This window comes from Engraulis encrasicolus, chromosome 19, assembly GCF_034702125.1.
Source record: "Engraulis encrasicolus isolate BLACKSEA-1 chromosome 19, IST_EnEncr_1.0, whole genome shotgun sequence".
NCBI lineage: Eukaryota > Metazoa > Chordata > Actinopteri > Clupeiformes > Engraulidae > Engraulis > Engraulis encrasicolus.
In genome coordinates, this window is record NC_085875.1 from 35200415 (window position 1) to 35218206 (window position 17792).

At 44.1% G+C, this 17792-nt stretch overlaps 2 protein-coding genes across 4 annotated transcripts; one reads left to right on the plus strand and one right to left on the minus strand.

Annotated features, from left to right (window-relative positions):
• Positions 1-3499: 3499 nt before the first annotated feature.
• Positions 3500-12386, minus strand: zbtb24 (zinc finger and BTB domain containing 24). Of its 2 annotated transcripts, XM_063184232.1 has the most exons (8): positions 12313-12386; positions 11412-11485; positions 10100-10861; positions 9754-9993; positions 9307-9474; positions 8336-8503; positions 6314-6395; positions 3500-5340 (listed from the first exon to the last, which is right to left on the minus strand). In XM_063184232.1, the coding sequence occupies exons 3-8, from the start codon at positions 10845-10847 to the stop codon at positions 4194-4196; spliced, it is 2553 nt and encodes an 850-aa protein (XP_063040302.1). In that variant the 5' UTR covers positions 10848-10861; positions 11412-11485; positions 12313-12386; the 3' UTR covers positions 3500-4193. The 2 variants fall into 2 exon arrangements, with proteins under 2 accessions (XP_063040302.1, XP_063040303.1); XM_063184233.1 differs by lacking the exons at positions 11412-11485; positions 12313-12386 and having other exon boundaries at positions 10100-11221.
• On the plus strand, positions 12281-16589 carry ddo (D-aspartate oxidase). Of its 2 annotated transcripts, none has more exons than XM_063184236.1 (4): positions 12281-12549; positions 13109-13217; positions 13577-13753; positions 15259-16589. In XM_063184236.1, exons 1-4 carry the CDS (start codon positions 12378-12380, stop codon positions 15818-15820), a joined length of 1020 nt encoding a protein of 339 aa, XP_063040306.1. In that variant the 5' UTR covers positions 12281-12377; the 3' UTR covers positions 15821-16589. The 2 variants fall into 2 exon arrangements, with proteins under 2 accessions (XP_063040306.1, XP_063040307.1); XM_063184237.1 differs by lacking the exon at positions 12281-12549 and adding an exon at positions 12695-12774.
• Positions 16590-17792: the final 1203 nt, after the last annotated feature.

Consider the following 17792-nt stretch of genomic DNA (forward strand, 5'->3'; position numbering starts at 1 on the left):
TGAACACCGCCCTCGGTCTACTCAGGTGACAGGTGCGCGGAATCCACCCCGTTGTCCTGGTCGCCGAAGCCTTAACTCCGGAGCCGCCGATTTCGCGCCCCAAGCCGCTCTGACCAGCGTTCTCTTTCTCTTCGCACGAATCGTCCCCTGCCGTGGGTCCTCGACCAGCTCAGACGTGAGCTGCGAAGGCGGGGTTTCGATTCTCCTCCTGAGCAAGGAGAGACAACCTCTTTCGCCAGCTCTTTCGGAGACTTGTTGCTGCCGCTGCGCTCTCCTCGCCGTTGCTTTCCCTTCCACAGCAGTGGTGGTGAATCGGGTTTCCAGGCGCCCCAGCTCCGCCCCTCCAAGTAACTGCGGCGTCCGCCCCTCCACCTGTGCCGTCGTGTGCTGCGCCTCTCACCGCTCCGCCCGAGTGCTCTATGGTTGAGGGAAACACACTGTCTAATTGCCCTTATACCTAGGCTATAGGTACACGTGTGTAATTTCTGTGCTGGTTTGTCTGCACCGTGTATGAAATCTACAAATTAAAAAAAAAATCCTACTTCAACGCTACCGAGTCTTGGTAATGTCTCTGCTCTGTCTGCTGAATTCATTCATTATCCCGATGAGGAATTCATAATTTCTCCTTTCTGGGTTGACCACCGGTTTTAAGCCCACCACACAACATCCTCATGCCCAGTGTTAAATCTCAAATCGGCCTATCCGTCGGTGATTAATTCGATGAGCTACCAAAAGGTGGAAGACGCACGGTAGATATAGACACACACACACACACACACACACACACACACACACACACACACACACACACACACACACACACACACACACACACACACACGCACACACACACACACACACACACACAAATACACACTACCGGTCAAAAGTTTGGGGTCACCACACTTTCCTCCCACCATATTTCTTTCTGACAGTTTAGCTTATTCTTTTTCAATGTCAGTTCTGGTATAAAATCAGTGTAATTGTTCCCTGAAATTAATGCATAAATAAGCAATTTGATGTTAGAAAAAGTAACTGTTGAATGGATTTACTATAGACAATTCATAGAATAGACCAAAATGTATCACTAACTTTTGACTAATCAAAGTGTAGTGTACCCTTACTAATGTAGTGTCTAGTCTGGTGTAGGTGTACTAATCAAAGTGACACCCATGGCATTAATAATAAGACAGTTGTGGTTCTACAAATTCATTCCCGGGATGAGATGAGGTCCAGAATTGCCCAATGATCTCTACACAGTAAATGTTGCGGTGTTAATTCAACACTTAGAGAGTTCATTCAAGTCCAAATGATGTCAAATCAACTCGCTAAGTGTTAAATGAGCACTGCAGAATTTACTGTGATGAGCCCCATGCATGCAAAAGTTGATGTCTCCTCCTGTCGATCCATACAATGCCAGATGATATACATATCATTTGAAAGAGGAGAATCTACACTTTCCAATGATGTATGACTGGCTTACACACTAAAACATCGCTGACAATGGATCTTGTATTCATGGGTTAATTCTGATGGCTGGAAAATCATGCAGCTACAAGTGTCATACACCTACCATAGGAAAGGGCAGAGACTGCGCTTTCCAGTGGTTCCATGCATTCTCTAATAAACCAAAGAAATGTCGGTGGAAATGGACTAAACACGTATTTATATGCAATATATTGGTGAAAAAGCTTGGTTAGATTTCACTCCTCTGTCCAGTTTAACCAATTTTATAGGTAATCAAACCTTTTTTTTACCTTTGGCTGTTCATTACTTTTCATTGATCCATTTCGAGCTATTGAAAAAGATGTCTGCCACTTGAATTGCAAAAAAATATGGAAAAATGAAGGTGACCCCAAACTTTTGAATGGTAGTGTATAGGCCTATATATAGTTTTAAAAAAGAAAATACAGTAGAAAACTGGTGTAGAAGGACTTAAGAGCTCTCATATTAGTCTATATGCTGACCACAGGGTAACAAGAAAATAAATTATGTCCCTCTCTTTGAATGAATGAATGATTATATTTGACATATTTAGCTCATATCTATCAAATAAATAAATACAGGATTGAGTTTCACATAAACCGCAACACATACTTAAATAAAATTAAAAAAAACGACTGAGATTCAGGATAGCACAATAAAGCTCGGAAGCTTATTTCCATTGTGGGCCTTGGTGTTAATGGCAGCAGATGTTGAGTCCTTCCCTATTTTGGTATTGATTCTTGGTGGAACAAAGTCTGTGGAACTCCCTCTAGTGGAGTATTTGTGGACATTCCTCTATTTAAAAAGTTATCAAAATATTTAGGGACATGCCCATTTACAATTTTGTGCACCATACTCAGCTCTATTTGAGAGATTCTGTCCTCAACTCTTAACCAGCCCAAACGTTTAAAGTGGTGCCATGATGGCCCTAACTCATTTTTTTTATGAGGTCTGGAGCTTATTTTTAAGCTGTTTAGTAATGCCATTGTACCAGGAGCAACATGCATTATCATAATATGGCTGAATTATAGCACTTGCTAGGTTTAACAAAGCCTTTTGATCCAGATACTTTGCAATTCTGGCCTAGAAGCGCACTCGTTGATTAACCTTAGTGATGATTTTCTGAGCTTGGCCAGCTCCAGACAACAGTCCAGTAAACACCCAAGATAGCTGACTGAGTCCTTGGCATTAAGTGCAGTGTCACCAGCTAATATACTAACGCCTGGGTTTTCCCCCTCTCTTTTCGCTTCTTTCCCCCCACCGAGGCAGTCCATAATGCCCCATCTTTGGTGTAATGGTTAGAGAGTTGGATCTTAGTAGATCTCAGACTTGCATGATTGAATCCCACACTTACCTCTCCCTACACCTCTATCCGTGGCTGAAGTGCCCTTGAGCAAGGCACCCAAGGACTGTCACTTGTATGTGCATTGGATAAAAAAGCGGCAGCTCCATGTAATTTAATTAATAATTATGAACCGTGGTAAACTATAAGGAAAATTGGTGGGGACAAATTGTGGCTTTGGTTGAAAGATCTTTACTGCATTCTTTTTTCAAACAAAATCTTTTACATTTTAAAAACACTTGTAATCATTCCCTTATTTTCCATACAGTAAAAGGAACATTTTGCCACTGTGGGCACGTGTTAAGACTTATTCCAAAATAATGAATTATAAAAACATCATGATGATACATTTGGTTGTTAATTTAAGCATTTTGAATGCAACCTGTATTTACATAGCGCAATTTCACAACTAAAGTTGTCTCAAAGCGCTTTCAAAGTACAGTATAGGCTACACTTTCCCACATTCACACACCAGCTCTGGAGGCTGCCGCACGGCGCCAATTGTCCGGGGTTCATGTGAGAAGGTGCATTATACATACACAAGCAGGTACACGCACACACACACACACACACACACACACACACACACACACACACACACACACACACACACACACACACACACACACACACACACACACACACACACACACACACACACACACACACACACACACACACTTTCCCATCTTTACTTTAAACATCTGGTGTAGAAACACTACCTGTGGCACTTCATCAAAGGTCTTGGATGTCACCTTCCAGTCTTTTCACAGTTCAGTATTTCACTGGATCAGGTTTCCCGCTTGCGGCGTAGGCACTATTCTCCCTTTGCAGGGCAGATAGCCAGGTATACAGTAGTCATATGGCTGACTTTACCAAAACATTTTCAATCTGATTATGATGCCCATGTACCTTACTTCCCCACACCTCATTTCATGCACCATGCCTGAGATCTTGCAGCCCTCCATTTTGAATGTCTTCAAAAAACATTTCAGTCTTTCATCTCTCAAACTGTGATTGGTCATCGCTCATCTGTTTAGAGGGTGCAGAATTCAGTTGAAGTTTCTGTAGAAAAGGAGACAATCCACACATTTCAGGTCTTTTTTGTGCAAAGCTTTACTGCACTTCAAGTAAAGCTTTGCACAAAAAGAGCTGGAGTGTGCGGATTGTCTTCTTTTGCACAGTCTTCCATCTCTCCTTCAGACCTTCAGATCACCTGCACCTGCATCAGGTGTTGGGGGCGAGGCTGGTGGTGTCCTGCACCTGCACCCGCCTCATCAGGTGTTGGGGGCGAGGCTTGTGGTGTCCTGCACCTGCACCCGCCTCATCAGGTGTTGGGGGCGAGGCTGGTGGTGTACTACCTGCATCAGGTGTTGGGGGCGAGGCTGGTGGTGTACAGGTAGGACACGTTCCCCGCCTGGATCTGGAAGGTCTGTCCCTGGATGTGGTGGCTGGGTATCTGCTGCCTGGTCTGGCTGATGCAGATGGGCTGGCCGGCCTGGCTGCTGATGTGGATGGCCTGGCTCTCACGCTGTTCACCCTGGAGGCTGGCGATGGGACTGACGTGTTGTTGGGGCAAGACGGCCGCCAGTTGTTGTTGTGGCATCATGCTGCCGTGACTGTGGATGGGCTGCTGCTGCTGCTGCAGGGGCTGGGTGGTGGTGGGGCGCGGTAACAGCTGCTGCAGCGCCCCCTGGCTGCTGGGTGGAGCCTGGTGGACGTGGTGAGCCATGGCTGGGTGGAGCTGCTCCATGGCTTCTTTGGTGAGGGTGATGACGTGCATCTGCTCAGCCTGCCCCACACCGCCACCTCCTCCACCGCCTCCCCCTGCAGCACCAACCTGCCCCCCCAGCATGCTGATGGCCTGGATGTGGGAGGCTGAGGAGGGGTCAGCAGCCGTGTCCTGTGCCACCAGCATGTGGTGTCCTGAGGGCTGGGTGAGGAGGGTGAGGCTGGGGGTGGCCGGGGGGTTATGATGACCATGGCCATGGCCGCCACCCGCTCCACCACCACCGCTCTCCCCTGTAGTAGCAGACGCGATGATACTGATGCCCGCCTGATGCTCGCTGGGCACGAAGTTGATGTTCTCCACCACATCACCCGCCGTGACCACCAGCTGAATCTCTTGCTGGTGCTCGCCAGCTGCAGGCACCTCGTATGGCTGCAGCTGGATAAGGTTTCGGACGTCCGTAGTTTCCGTAGCTGAGTCGGTGGACACCCCCCCGGAGCTGAGCACCACACCTTCCCCAGGCCCAGGGGTGTCATGCTGGGAGGAAGGCCCACTTGCTGCTGCTGCTGCTGCTGCTGGGGAGGTGGAGGAGGGGGGGTCCCGAGGCCACTCCTTGCTGTGGGTCTTGGCGTGGGTGCGGAGGTTGTCGGGCCGGGCGAAGGACAGGTTGCAGACGGAGCAGCTGAAGGGCTTCTTGCCGGAGTGGGAGGACACGTGGCGTCTGTGGGCGCTGGCGTCCGAAAAGGACTTGCCGCACACGCGGCACGCGTAAGGCTTCTCCCCCCTGCACACGACACACGAACGCACACGTGCAAAACACAACGAGAGAAGGGGAATGCTTCACTGGGTCATTTGTTCACGTTTAGTAAAAACAGGTGCTCATCAAAAACGACTGGGCATCCAAATAGCCATAAAGGCATGTAGCCAGCTTTTAACCCATTGATGCCTAAAGCACCTGCAAAGAAGGCTGCTGAATGCCTGAGCCCTTTTTAAGAAAAGTTGCCCTCAGCCTATATAAACCTCTCAGCCAAAATATCTCAGCCTCTGAAGCACATAAAACTTTAATAAAATTGTCTCAAATCCCATGAGCCTGAATGTTGCGTCATGCAGATCCAGGCGCCAGGGCCAATGTTGCACAAAGCAACATGGGTTAATAAAAGATTTTGAGCAATCTGGCAGAATTCTAGATCATGTAGTGGTCAGTCAAATCAACAAAATGTCCCAAAACACACTGAAAAGTAATAGTCAATCTATTATTTGAAGGAAAAAGGATGGGTGACAAATGATACTTCAAAGATTAAAGGGGCACAATGTAGGATTACATAGTTTGCAAGGTGCCCGTGGCATACCTGTCTCAAAATCTACAACGTCATGAAAAAATGCAGTTCAACTAAGCTCACTGTGAAAATGTTTTTCATCACATAATACCAGCAGTTACTACAAATGTGAATATGTATCTGGTGGTATGTAAAGTTTTTTTTTGTAGAGAAGTGTTTCCCATGACACTCGCTTGGGTCGCTCTGTCAAAAGTTATATTTGGGGTTCTCTGACAGCAGACCGTGAAAGTGGTCGCGAGAGTCATCGTTCACTTACTATTAACTCAAATAAGCATCGGCTGACTCTGGACAGTGATTAATTAAACTTTATATCCTACATATTCAAGGCAGAATAATGTCCTAAACCAAGCTTGTTTCTGTTATGTTGATGTGTTGGTGTAAGTACTGTATTGTATGCAACGGAGCGATAAGGTTGCTCACCTGTGAATTCTGATGTGGGTCTGAAGGGTGCTCTTGGCAGTAAAACACTTTCCACAGATTTCACATGTGAATGGCTTCTCACCTTTAAAGGAGAAGAGCAAATCTGTCAACTGCAATGAAGTCAAATAACAAAAAGAACATTTGACCGTATTATACTCAACATTTACAAACATTCAACTTAATACCAATTTAATACAACTTAATACCAACAATTACACATATATACAAAATGATGTAACAAGCAAAACATTTGACATTAACCTGTTAGCGCAGAGCCTGTGTTATAACCTTACTGTCACCAAAATTGTAATGCCTATGTTGCTTACAGTATATCACGAAAGTGAATACACCCCTCACAGTTTTGCAGATTTTTGAGTATATCTTTTCATAGGAAAGCATTACAGAAATGTAACTTTGACACAATGATTAGTGACCTTTTAACAACATATTTAACCGCTTACATTTCTTGTTCACTCAGAAAAAAACAAAATACAGCCAGTAATGTTTGAACATGTACTCACAAAAGTGAGTATACCCCAGATTAAAATCCGGTAGAGAGGGGGCTATGTTGGCTCGAATCGTCTCGAAATGAAACGAAATGAGAAGGGATGACAAGGGAGGTCATCAGTGTGCGTTTCAACCTTTCTTTGCATTGAACTTTTAAAATTTGAGTCTGCATCTGGCTTAAATAGATTGGTGTGAGATTTGAATGCAATCCTATGGAGAATATCATGATCTGCTTCAGTAGTCACAGTGCATGTTGACATGTATGTTTCTTTTAGGTGTATTTCAGATTGCCAATGTTGACAGCATTCATGCATCCCCAAACCACGTCAGTCCCACTACCATGCTTGGCTTATGAGAGGATACACCTTTTTTGTAAAACTCACTTGTTTACCACCACACATGCTTGACACCATCTAAAGCAAATTTGTTTATCTTGGTCTCAAGAGAGATGAACAGACCAAGGATATGGATCACTGGAACCATGTTGTGTGATCTGAAGAGACCAAGATAAACAAATTTGCTTTAGATGGTGTCAAGCATGTGTGGTGGTAAACAAGTGAGTTTTACAAAAAAGGGGTATCCTCTCATAAGCCAAGCATGGTAGTGGGACTGACATGGTTTGGGGATGCATGAATGCTGTCAACATTGGCAATCTGAAATACACCTAAAAGAAACATGCATGTCAACATGCACTGTGAATACTGAAGCAGATCATGATATTCTCCATAGGATTGCATTCAAATCTCACACCAATCTATTTAAGCCAGATGCAGACTCAAAATGTAAAAGTTCAATGCAAAGAAAGGTTGAAACGCACACTGATGACCTCCCTTGTCATCCCTTTTCATTTCGTTTCATTTCGAGACGATTCGAGCCAACATAGCCCCTTCTCTACCGGATTTTAATCTGGGGTGTACTCACTTTTGTGAGTACATGTTCAAACATTAATGGCTGTATTTTGTTTTTTTCTGAGTGAACAAGAAATTTAAGCGGTTAAATATGTTGTTAAAAGGTCACTAATCATTGTGTCAAAGTTACATTTCTGTAATGCTTTCCAATGAAAAGATATACTCAAAAATCTGCAAAACTGTGAGGGGTGTATTCACTTTCGTGATATATTGTAAATGCATGTCGTATGTCGCAATGAGCATGTCGCTAAGCTAGTGAAAGTCAATGGATCCGTGTAGCATGCTGCTACACGGATCCATTGACTTTCACTAGCTTAGCGACATGTTCCCTCTTTTAACTTGTCTTAAAGCAAGACAACGCTTAACATGAAAAATAAGACACTTTACCACCTTTATAAACCCCAGCCAACGATTTTAAGGCATTAAGCCCCAAAATAGTGGCATACCCCTTTAAGGCGCTCTATAATGTCATAGAAATGTTGTTATGGTGTAGTTGAGTATTTTCAGCAAATACTGAATAGGCCCGCCGGCCACCCATCTGCACTAAGAGGCTAGAGCCTCTTGTCAACACTGGTGTAAAAATGCTTGCTTGTAGTGCAGTATTTACCTGTGTGAGTTCTCAGGTGTTTCTTCAGCTGCGCCGCGTCCAGGAAACGTCTTTGGCACTGGGCACATTCTGGTAGCGACTGGCCTGTGTGCACCCGGTAGTGACTCTTCAGCTGCCTCTTCTGGGTAAAGCTCCTTCCACACTGGTCACAGCTGAATAGCTTTTGTTCTGGAGAGAGAATACGTAATACTAAATGGCACTGCAACATTGAATGCTTTAAAGCTGTGTGTGTGTGTGTGTGTGTGTGTGCAATTTTGTGCTTTCGGTGGTTATTGTCTGATTTATGTCAATTTTGCAATTGCTATGTATTGCAATTTTACAGCAGTGCAGGTTTATGTGTTGTGATTCAAACGTCAATTTGGAATTCACATACAGCTGATTTGACTGTTTTTAACCCTTGTGAGGTGTTCATGTTTTTGTTACATAGAAGGCATTCGGGTCATTTTGACCCGGGAATATAGAAAAATAATTTAAAAAGGGAAAAAGATCACAGCTCATAATCACCCTCATGTTCCCTGCATGATACTTGTGAATTTCTGTGTATATGTTTTTGAGAGAGTGAGAAATACAGAGTGAGAAAGACAAGGAGACAGTGAAGAAAGTGAGTAAACTCAATCCAGGCTCTCGGATTGAGCCACCAGTGCTCTTATCATGCAAGGTTGACACATTGATGCATAACTGAAGGATCGAACAATATCTGCACTCCTTTTCCCACTCTGCCTTGTCTACTCAACATGTGATCAAGTTTGTATCAGAGAGTTTAGAAAATATTGATGTATAAGCCCCCCAAAGTGATACGCACTAACTAAAATACAAACATTTTCAGATTCATGTTCCTCACTGAAAATGAGCCAAAGGCAGTGAATATCAGTGTGAAACAATAATAACTGATACTATTTTTCTCAAAACGGGTCAAAATTACCAGAACACCTTACAAGGGTTAATGCAGCCACAGTGAGTGTTTGGCCCACCTGTGTGTAGGTTCATGTGCTCCTGTAGAGAGTGTTTGGTTGATAACGCTTTGTTGCAGACAGTGCAGACGTGGGGCTTCTCTCCCGTGTGCATCTGTTGGTGGATCAGCAGCGTGTGCTTCTGGGTGAAGTCCTTTCCACATGTGCTACACATGTAGGGCCTCTCGCCTGCAGAAGAAAACTTCAAATATCAAATAATAATAATAACCAAATCTACACAGAACACCTGAGCATACAAGACACCAATTATAGGCTACAGTTACAATAAATAAACAATATGTTGTCAATATTCTCAATGTAAGTCATTGAGTGGAGATAATTCAAATCCTTTAACATTGAAGACATAGTGCATTAACCGTTTATGCATTAATATATAATAAAGAACCATTGGCTTGTGGATGTTGTATAACAAACGACTGCACTGCAGGCCGCAGTCCATTCTCTTACCAGTGTGGGTGCGCAGGTGCACATTGAGGAAGACGTGGTTCTTGAAGACCTTGCCACAGTCTTGGCAACGGGGCACTGTGTCTGGGTACTTCCTCTTCCTCCCACGCCTCTCCGGCTGGCCAGGCTCCGTCCCTTCGTCCTCCAGCCGGTAGCCGCTCAGCTTCACCGGGCGCCTGATCTTCCTCTTGCTCTGACGTGTGGGTGGTACACGACGATCCTCCACACCACCTGAATCTAGGGCTGCATGATTATGGAAAAAAATCATAATCACGAATATTGCCACGATTAAAATCACGATTTCGACATCACGATTTTCTATTATTTTCAATTAATTGTGCAGGCCTACCACCTGAATCTTTGGCATCGTCTCTGGCAGGCCGGGACGGACTCCCATCATCACCATTTGCACCATCGTTCCCATGGCCACTGTTTCCATCCTGCTGCTCATCTGTTGGCTTGATGTTGGTGTCAGTTGGTGGTGGGCCGCCCTCGCCAACCACTGCTGTGCCTGTGATTTTCACCATGCCTGAATTTGTGTTTTTCTTTGGCCTCCCTCTCTTCCGTTTCGATGGAGCCTGCGTTTGGCTAGGCTCCTCGCTATCTATGAAGGTCCCATCTGAGTCTGTGTGAGAGGCGGTGGGCACCACCAGCACCTCAGCACCGCAGCTGCTTCCTGAATGTAAAGAAGCACCAGGTGCTCTCTCCGTGTTGCTGTCTGCTGCACAGAGCAAGTCAGTGACTCCAAGGAAGCGTGCTGTGTTCAGGAGTTGTTCACTGGCGCTCTGTTCAACACACACACTAGCACTGTAGATGAACTCCAGGACTCCCTCAAAGGCCTGAGAAGCCATGCCCTCCAGCTGATACACAGCCTGGGATGTGGTGGGTAAATCCACAGCCATCAACAGGTTGGAGAAGTATTCACTACTGGCTGCCAGTAAGGCTTTGTGTGCTTTGAAGTGCACTTGCTCCACAATGAGAGTGATATCACAAAGAATGTCTTTTTTCCTCAAGATGTCTAATTTATTCAGTATAGTGTCCTGGTGAGTCTTTGAGCGAAAGGTCATCTTAGGGTGTATAGGTTGTTGTTCTGACATCACTGCACACAACTCTACAAGGAAGGGCAGGGGTATGTTAACATGGCTCTAAATTAACACCAACTAACCGGATTTCAGGTTGGCTGGTAGAAAAGACCAACTTACTAGCCACTTCGACCCATTATTCTTAGTGAGTGTGTGTGTGTGGCTAGTAAGATAAACATCAAGGCATTTTTGGCTGGTGATGAAAAAAGTAGATTCCTGGTAATAACACTGCATTAAAGACTGAATTTCAGAACAGATGGTAAACATGAAGGCGATACTACCACAAAAAGATGCACGAATCAGCATGAACACTGAACCGCATAACCAGACTGTAGCACTATGTCCATACAAAACACGAATTGTATTGTCATTTCAAACCAAGCGCCATGTTTAGTCTAAAACCAGCGGCTCCCTGATGTGTGTAATAACAATGAAACATTCCAGTCGATATGGATACTTGTTTCTCTCCTGTTACATTATGATACATCGTATCACAACTCTGCAGCTTTGCATTCACTAAGTCTAGTGAGTCCTTGACTGTCAAAAACTTACTATTGCTATAAGCTTTCAGGACCTTACCTTCTTTAAATAGCTGCCTGGCGTCACACAATCATCGCGAGATGCGAGAATGGGACCTTTTCGTCGATAGGGGGCTGTAAACACAAAGGACCATACTGCCACCGTGTGTTGAAATAGAGAGACATTGCCTTGGCTTAGATAGAATATTATTTTTTATGAGAAAAGTAAACAGGCCTAGGCCATACTTCCCTTTTGAATTTCTTAATAGGTCCTGTAGTGTATAAATGAAAGCAGACTCTTTGTTCATTCCTGTGATTCTACATCTTTATGAATGTAGGCAGTAATGTAAAATAAATCAGATTATCTTTTTGTTTGTCTATCTATCTATCTATCTATCTATCTATCTATCTATCTATCTATCTATCTATCTATCTATCTATCTATCTATCTATCTATCTATCTATCGTCATAAATTATATATTTTTTTGCCTGGTTTTAGACGCACGCCAAACGTCTGCGTAGTTCACGCGTAAAAGTACTTTTACAGTAGTAATATAAGTAATACATGTCTACAAAATGTACATATAGGCAAGGCCTATATAGACTCCATAGAACTAATACATTATTTCTATGTATAGACTCTATAGGTATGTTTATGCCAGGCCGTCTTCTTGCGAGATTCTTCACCTGATTTGACGTTGCAGAATTGAACTCTGCACCAGTTTAAAGTTCATCACCGACTTGCAAGTCATGCCAAGTATTTCCAGTCACGCTTAGTATCACAAATATACATATTTTTTTGAATTTGTATTATAACGTAGGCCTAGGCCTACTAATGCGGATGAAAAGAGAGATAAGAAGAAATGTCGTGCACCGACAACATGAGTGAATATCTAAATTAAACAATGATTTTACCCTCACATAAACACAACATAATGTGCTTGCATTTTGCCACTCTCACCAGCTGATGGCAGCATGCCCGATATCTGTTGCGCCTGGCACGGTGCGGCATAGGACAACATAATAATGCAACCGGTGAAAGTGGTGGTCGTCGGCGCAGGGGTTGTGGGTCTGTCCACAGCCGTGTGCATCGCGGAGTCTCTATCCCATTGCTCCGTCACAGTTATTGGAGAAACATTCAGCCCTGACACCGTCAGCGATGGGGCAGCGGGCATCCTGTTCGCCTCTCAGTTTCCAGGTAGGCTATTTTTTGGACAGCCATGTGTCCAGCAGCAAGTGGTCTCCAAACGTTCAAATAAACGTTCACAGTCTGATGCAATATAGATACTAGAGAATATTGCACTACTACGACCCTAAATACTGTGACACGCAAACAGGAAGTTATGGTCAACTCACTCACAATGACTGATGCGTCGACATTAAAGCAAGTGAACAAATGGAATGTTGTTCTTATATAGATACAGTAAGACATTTAGCCTTTTAAGTAGGCCTAAGCTGTAGCCATACACTTGCCATGGCCATTTAATACAGCTAGACACAAGACTGTCCAGTACACTGACATACTATTCAGTGTCATTGGTCCAGTCTGAAGCTAACACCGCCATAGCCTAGTTTGATGAACGTATACAGTCGTTTAGTAGCGACATACTGTACTGTAAGAATATTTGAACCATGATCTGGACGGCAACAATGTTTCCACTGCTTTGCCAGTGCGATGCAAGACTGCAATCTCCACGTTATCGTTTGGCTTGTGAAGATTGTTGTTTACTTGACCAATGTGACGGCTGTGTTCACAGGCATTCCGTTGGAGCGGCAGCGCCGTTGGTTTAAGGACAGCATTGACCATCTGCTGGCCATTGCGCAGTCCCCTATCTGTGCGGAGACGGGAGTCTTCCTGAGCTCAGGGTTGGCAATGAGACATATGTTATCTCGCCTCCTTATTCCAAGCTGAGAGAGGGTTTATGAGGTTTTGCACCACACACACACACACACTCACACACTTGCATACAGTAAATGTTGTTTAGTCATATCCTTTTAGAGAGCTTGAATGATTAGTTTATTCTTACTCTTAAATTCATTAGGTTGTGTTTCTTTGTTTGTATAGTGTTTCAGGCACCTTTGGCTTTGAGTCAGTCACTTTTGGTCACCTCAGTGTCGTGTAGTTCTAGTGAATCATTTACATTAAGCCCTTTCAATAAGTAAGCGAGGGTGTTTATTTTTATAACCCATGATGTCTGTCTGTTATCTATCCTGTCTGTCTAAAGGTGCCAGGTGTTTAAGGAGGTTCCGGTTGACACCCGGCCGTACTGGGCAGAATATGTCCTGGGCTTCCGTACCCTCACTGACCAGGAGATGAAGCGTTTTCCACACCACAAGTTTGGCCAGGCCTTCACAACGGTCAAGTGTGAATGCACCACCTACCTCCCCTGGCTGCAGAAAAGGTACACTACACGGCTCCCTTCCCTTCACGTCATTTATGACCTCAAGATGGTTGAGTGTCTAAAAATTGTGAATAACATCAAAGTACTCCATCTTCCTGAAAAGAGAAAAAAACTTTTCTTCACCAAGGCACTCCAAAAAGTATAGTAAAAATGTCTTTATTATTATGACATGTCCATTAAGTACTTTTTGGAGTGCCTTGGTGAAGAAAAGTTTTTTCTCTTTTCAAGCAACTTCTTTGACATCGAACCTTGAACCAAAGAGCACCCACAAGAATACTTTTTTCATCTTTCTAAAGGGACTGAGCACGACTCTGACTTCCAACATTGTTACTCCATCTTCCTTTTTTAGCTAATGTTTATTCCAACTATAATAATAATACATGTTTGTTAAAGTTCAGGGGTGTCTGAAGACACTGTATTTAAACTGATATTTACTGCGTGTGATGTGGTCTTGAATCTCCTTGTTCTCAGTCTGGAGCCTGGAGCCGTTTATTCTGTTCTGTGTTGGTGAGCCAGGACAGTGAAGGACTTGCCTGGTTATCATCACCAGACCTAATCACAAGTGAGATAAGGAGTGCGTATTAATATGCGACCTTGCCTCCTCCACTTGCGCTTGTCTCCTCGTCCCGCATCCTGGCCCCTCCTTCGTGGAGAAAACGATAAAGTTTCCCAGCTGTCAGACTAGCCACAACAATTTTTGAGGGACTGTTTTTCATTCACCATCCCAATTGCAAATGAGAAAAAGACTCTACAATTGAGCTTTTGCAAGATATTGAAATATAATGCTGTTGTCAGTGATGTCATCATGACGAGAAGCGAGTGGAGGAGGCAAGGTCGCATATTAAGATGCACTCAAGGTTAGGAAGGATAAGGTCTGTCTTTCAGATCAGAGCGATTGTGCAAAGCAGCATGGGATTTCCCAGGCGAGTGAAGGACAAATGAAAATGAAAAATGAAAATAAAATTGGTGATGTGAATGAGCTCACTGATATTCCCAAGAGGGAAGATGATGTCAGGAAAAGACATTTGTTAGATTTTAAGCTTGTTAATCAGCTTCATGTGTTCATCACTCTTGCACATAATTCATCAATCGTGCTCAGCTGACATGAGAATCTGAAAGTAAACAGAGCAAAACCCATGTTGGGAAGCAGTTGGGGCGCCATTGGGGGCTGCCCCCTTGCACGGGTGAGGCATAAATGCAATTTCGTTGTGCACTGCAGTGTGCAGTGAACACTTGTTTGCTGTGGAGTGCTGTATCATAATGACAATGGGACTTGGAGCTTCCCAGGTGGGATTTTGCTTTTGCTTCAGGAGTAGGGGACTGCACACTTTATCTAGCTGGCAGGTAGCCTGGGAACTCCCATACTGCCTTCAGTTCTACACAATCGTTTCGATCTCACTTGTGATTAGGTCTGGTGTTAACCAGGCAAGCTGGCAGGTGCTTTTTAGTAGGACAGTGGCAAGTCAAAGTCATGTCTTTAGGCTTATTGTTATGTTGTTGCACAGGTTCTTGAAAGCTGGTGGAGAGATCCAGCAAGGGAAGGTGTCTGATCTCCATCACCTGGCCGACACCTACGACGTCATCGTCAACTGCTCAGGCCTCGGGGCTCTCTCCCTGGCGGGGGACACCGCAGTCTACCCTGTGCGCGGCCAGATCCTCAAGTTCCACGCCCCCTGGGTGAAGAACTTCATCCGCGACGGAGACGGCCTCACCTACATCTACCCCGGCGTGAACAGCCTGACCCTGGGAGGGACGCGGCAGGCCGGCAACTGGAGCCTGGAGGTGAGCGCGGCCGATCGGGAGGGCATCCTCGAGCGCTGCTTCCGCCTGGACCCCAGCCTCCGCAGCGGCCAGGTGGTGGGGGAGTGGGTGGGGCTGCGGCCCAGCAGGGAGAACCCGCGCCTGGAGGTGGAGCAGCTGAGGACTGCGGGGGGCAGAGAGGTCCCCGTGGTGCACAACTACGGCCACGGGGGCTGGGGGGTCACGTTAGCCTGGGGGGCGGCACTGGATGCTCTGGGGCTGGTGAGACAGGCCCTGTATCGGCACCCGCCTAGGGCCAGGCTGTGAAAAGCATTCGCTTAAACGCCTAGGGCCAGGTTGTGAAAACAAGCATACACTGGAAATGCAGATTTCTAAATAATGCTCAGAATCTTATCTCAATTACACTGTTTTGATTGTAGAGATGGTTTCCGATTGGATTTTAACATCAAACCAACAGCTTTTAATGTCACTGTTATCTCTGAGGTCACTAGATTTCAGTGATGGCTTCACTCTAAATGACAACGTTGCACTGTTTCTCTTAAAGGTCTATTGTTAAGTTTACTAATTGTTTATTCAGATTCAAATGATAGTGGGACACCGTGATATTTGAGTTCCATAGCAAAAGGATGGAGGGATCTATGCCCAATGCACACAATATTAAAATCAGTACAAACAAAAACACTGCTATGTTAAAAGAAGGGAATGCAATCACAGTCCACTGTACTTCTGAAACATCTATTGGCTGAAATGAGATGACATGCAGGGATTTTCCTGCACTGAAGTGCTTTATTCCCAATCTGTTTTTGATTATGTAAAATTGGCAGTTTCTGGTGCTCTTTCTCTGACCGCTTCCTTGGATGACAGTGTTCAGTCTCCTCTTCTTAAAAAGTAACTTTGTATAAATCGTGTGAACAGATATAAACACATTTCTTTCAGCAGAATATTTTTCTAGCATCTCTGAATCATTTGACCTGATGGTGTATGTTTTTAATGGAAAAGATGTGGAGAAATTGCAATAAGAATAGCAATGTACTTTTATTGACAATAAATGTTCTTTAGCACAAATCCGACATCACATTACTGTATTTCACATTACTTTTCTATTCACTATCGTTTGATCCTCTTCGTATTCACCTGAAATTGTATCAATAAAACATTGTGAAAAATAAGAGATAATCAATAACTTACGTACATACTTTAAACAAAATCCTACTCCTACTGAGACAGACGGATTAAAAAAAGCTGCTTCTCTTATCCTGCTGCAATGCTATTGTTGAAGGTGACACCGAAAAACTGCATATCTGCACCAACTTAACCACTGGTTTTGACAGTGTTGCCAGATGAGACTGATGATTTCCATCCCAAAAAGTACTGGAAACATGCCTGGAAGCACTAATACCCACCCAATTTGAACTAAATCCTATTAATTTCTATGGCCATAAATCTGCAGAAAAATACGCCCAAATGCCCCTTTTTACCCTTTTTTTTATCATTTAGCCTTGAAACAACAATTTGGGTCTTGTACGATAATTTCCTATCAAAAAGCCCCCTAAAAAAAAGATAATTTTGATATTTTGGTACAATAATTCAGCATTTTTCATCTGGCAACACTGCTTGTTTGTCAGATGCAAATGCAGGTCACAAAACCTCAGTACACAAGGCCACCATGTTTCTTGTGTTAGTGCTGACATGACAGGAAGTTGCAAAAAGAAGCCTGCTATTCAGAGAGATAAGGCAACACATTCAACACATTTGCAAGCTGTTTTTGTACGCCCACGCCACAAATGGGTGAAAAGTGCGTCAGCTGTGTCTTCCATGTAATTTCACAAAACAACAATATTTTTCCTCGTAATGTTCCTCAATAAGTTAATAACAATAGGACTATCACTTAAACATTTGCCTTGAGCTTATACTCTTTCGTTTCAGCCATTGAACAAAAACATCTCTTGTGCTCCTAATTTAGGAAGACGGTGTTAGTTATTTGGCACCTAAAGGCTTTTAAAGTAGCACCGGTTTACCAAAAAGGCATTTCTAGTCAGCAAACCATCTGGAAATGAACTTCAATTGTCTGCTCCCTTTCCATTCCCTTCTTTATTTACAGTACCTGACAGGGAGCTCTGACTAGAGAATAAACAGTTCTAGCATCCAGTCACAGCTGGAACGATGACTTATTCTTCTCCAGTCCACAGACAATACTCCTCCTCAAGCTCTAGCATGACCTCACCAGAGACCAAGAGCAAGTGTATTATTACTAATGACAAGACCAGCATGTCCTTGT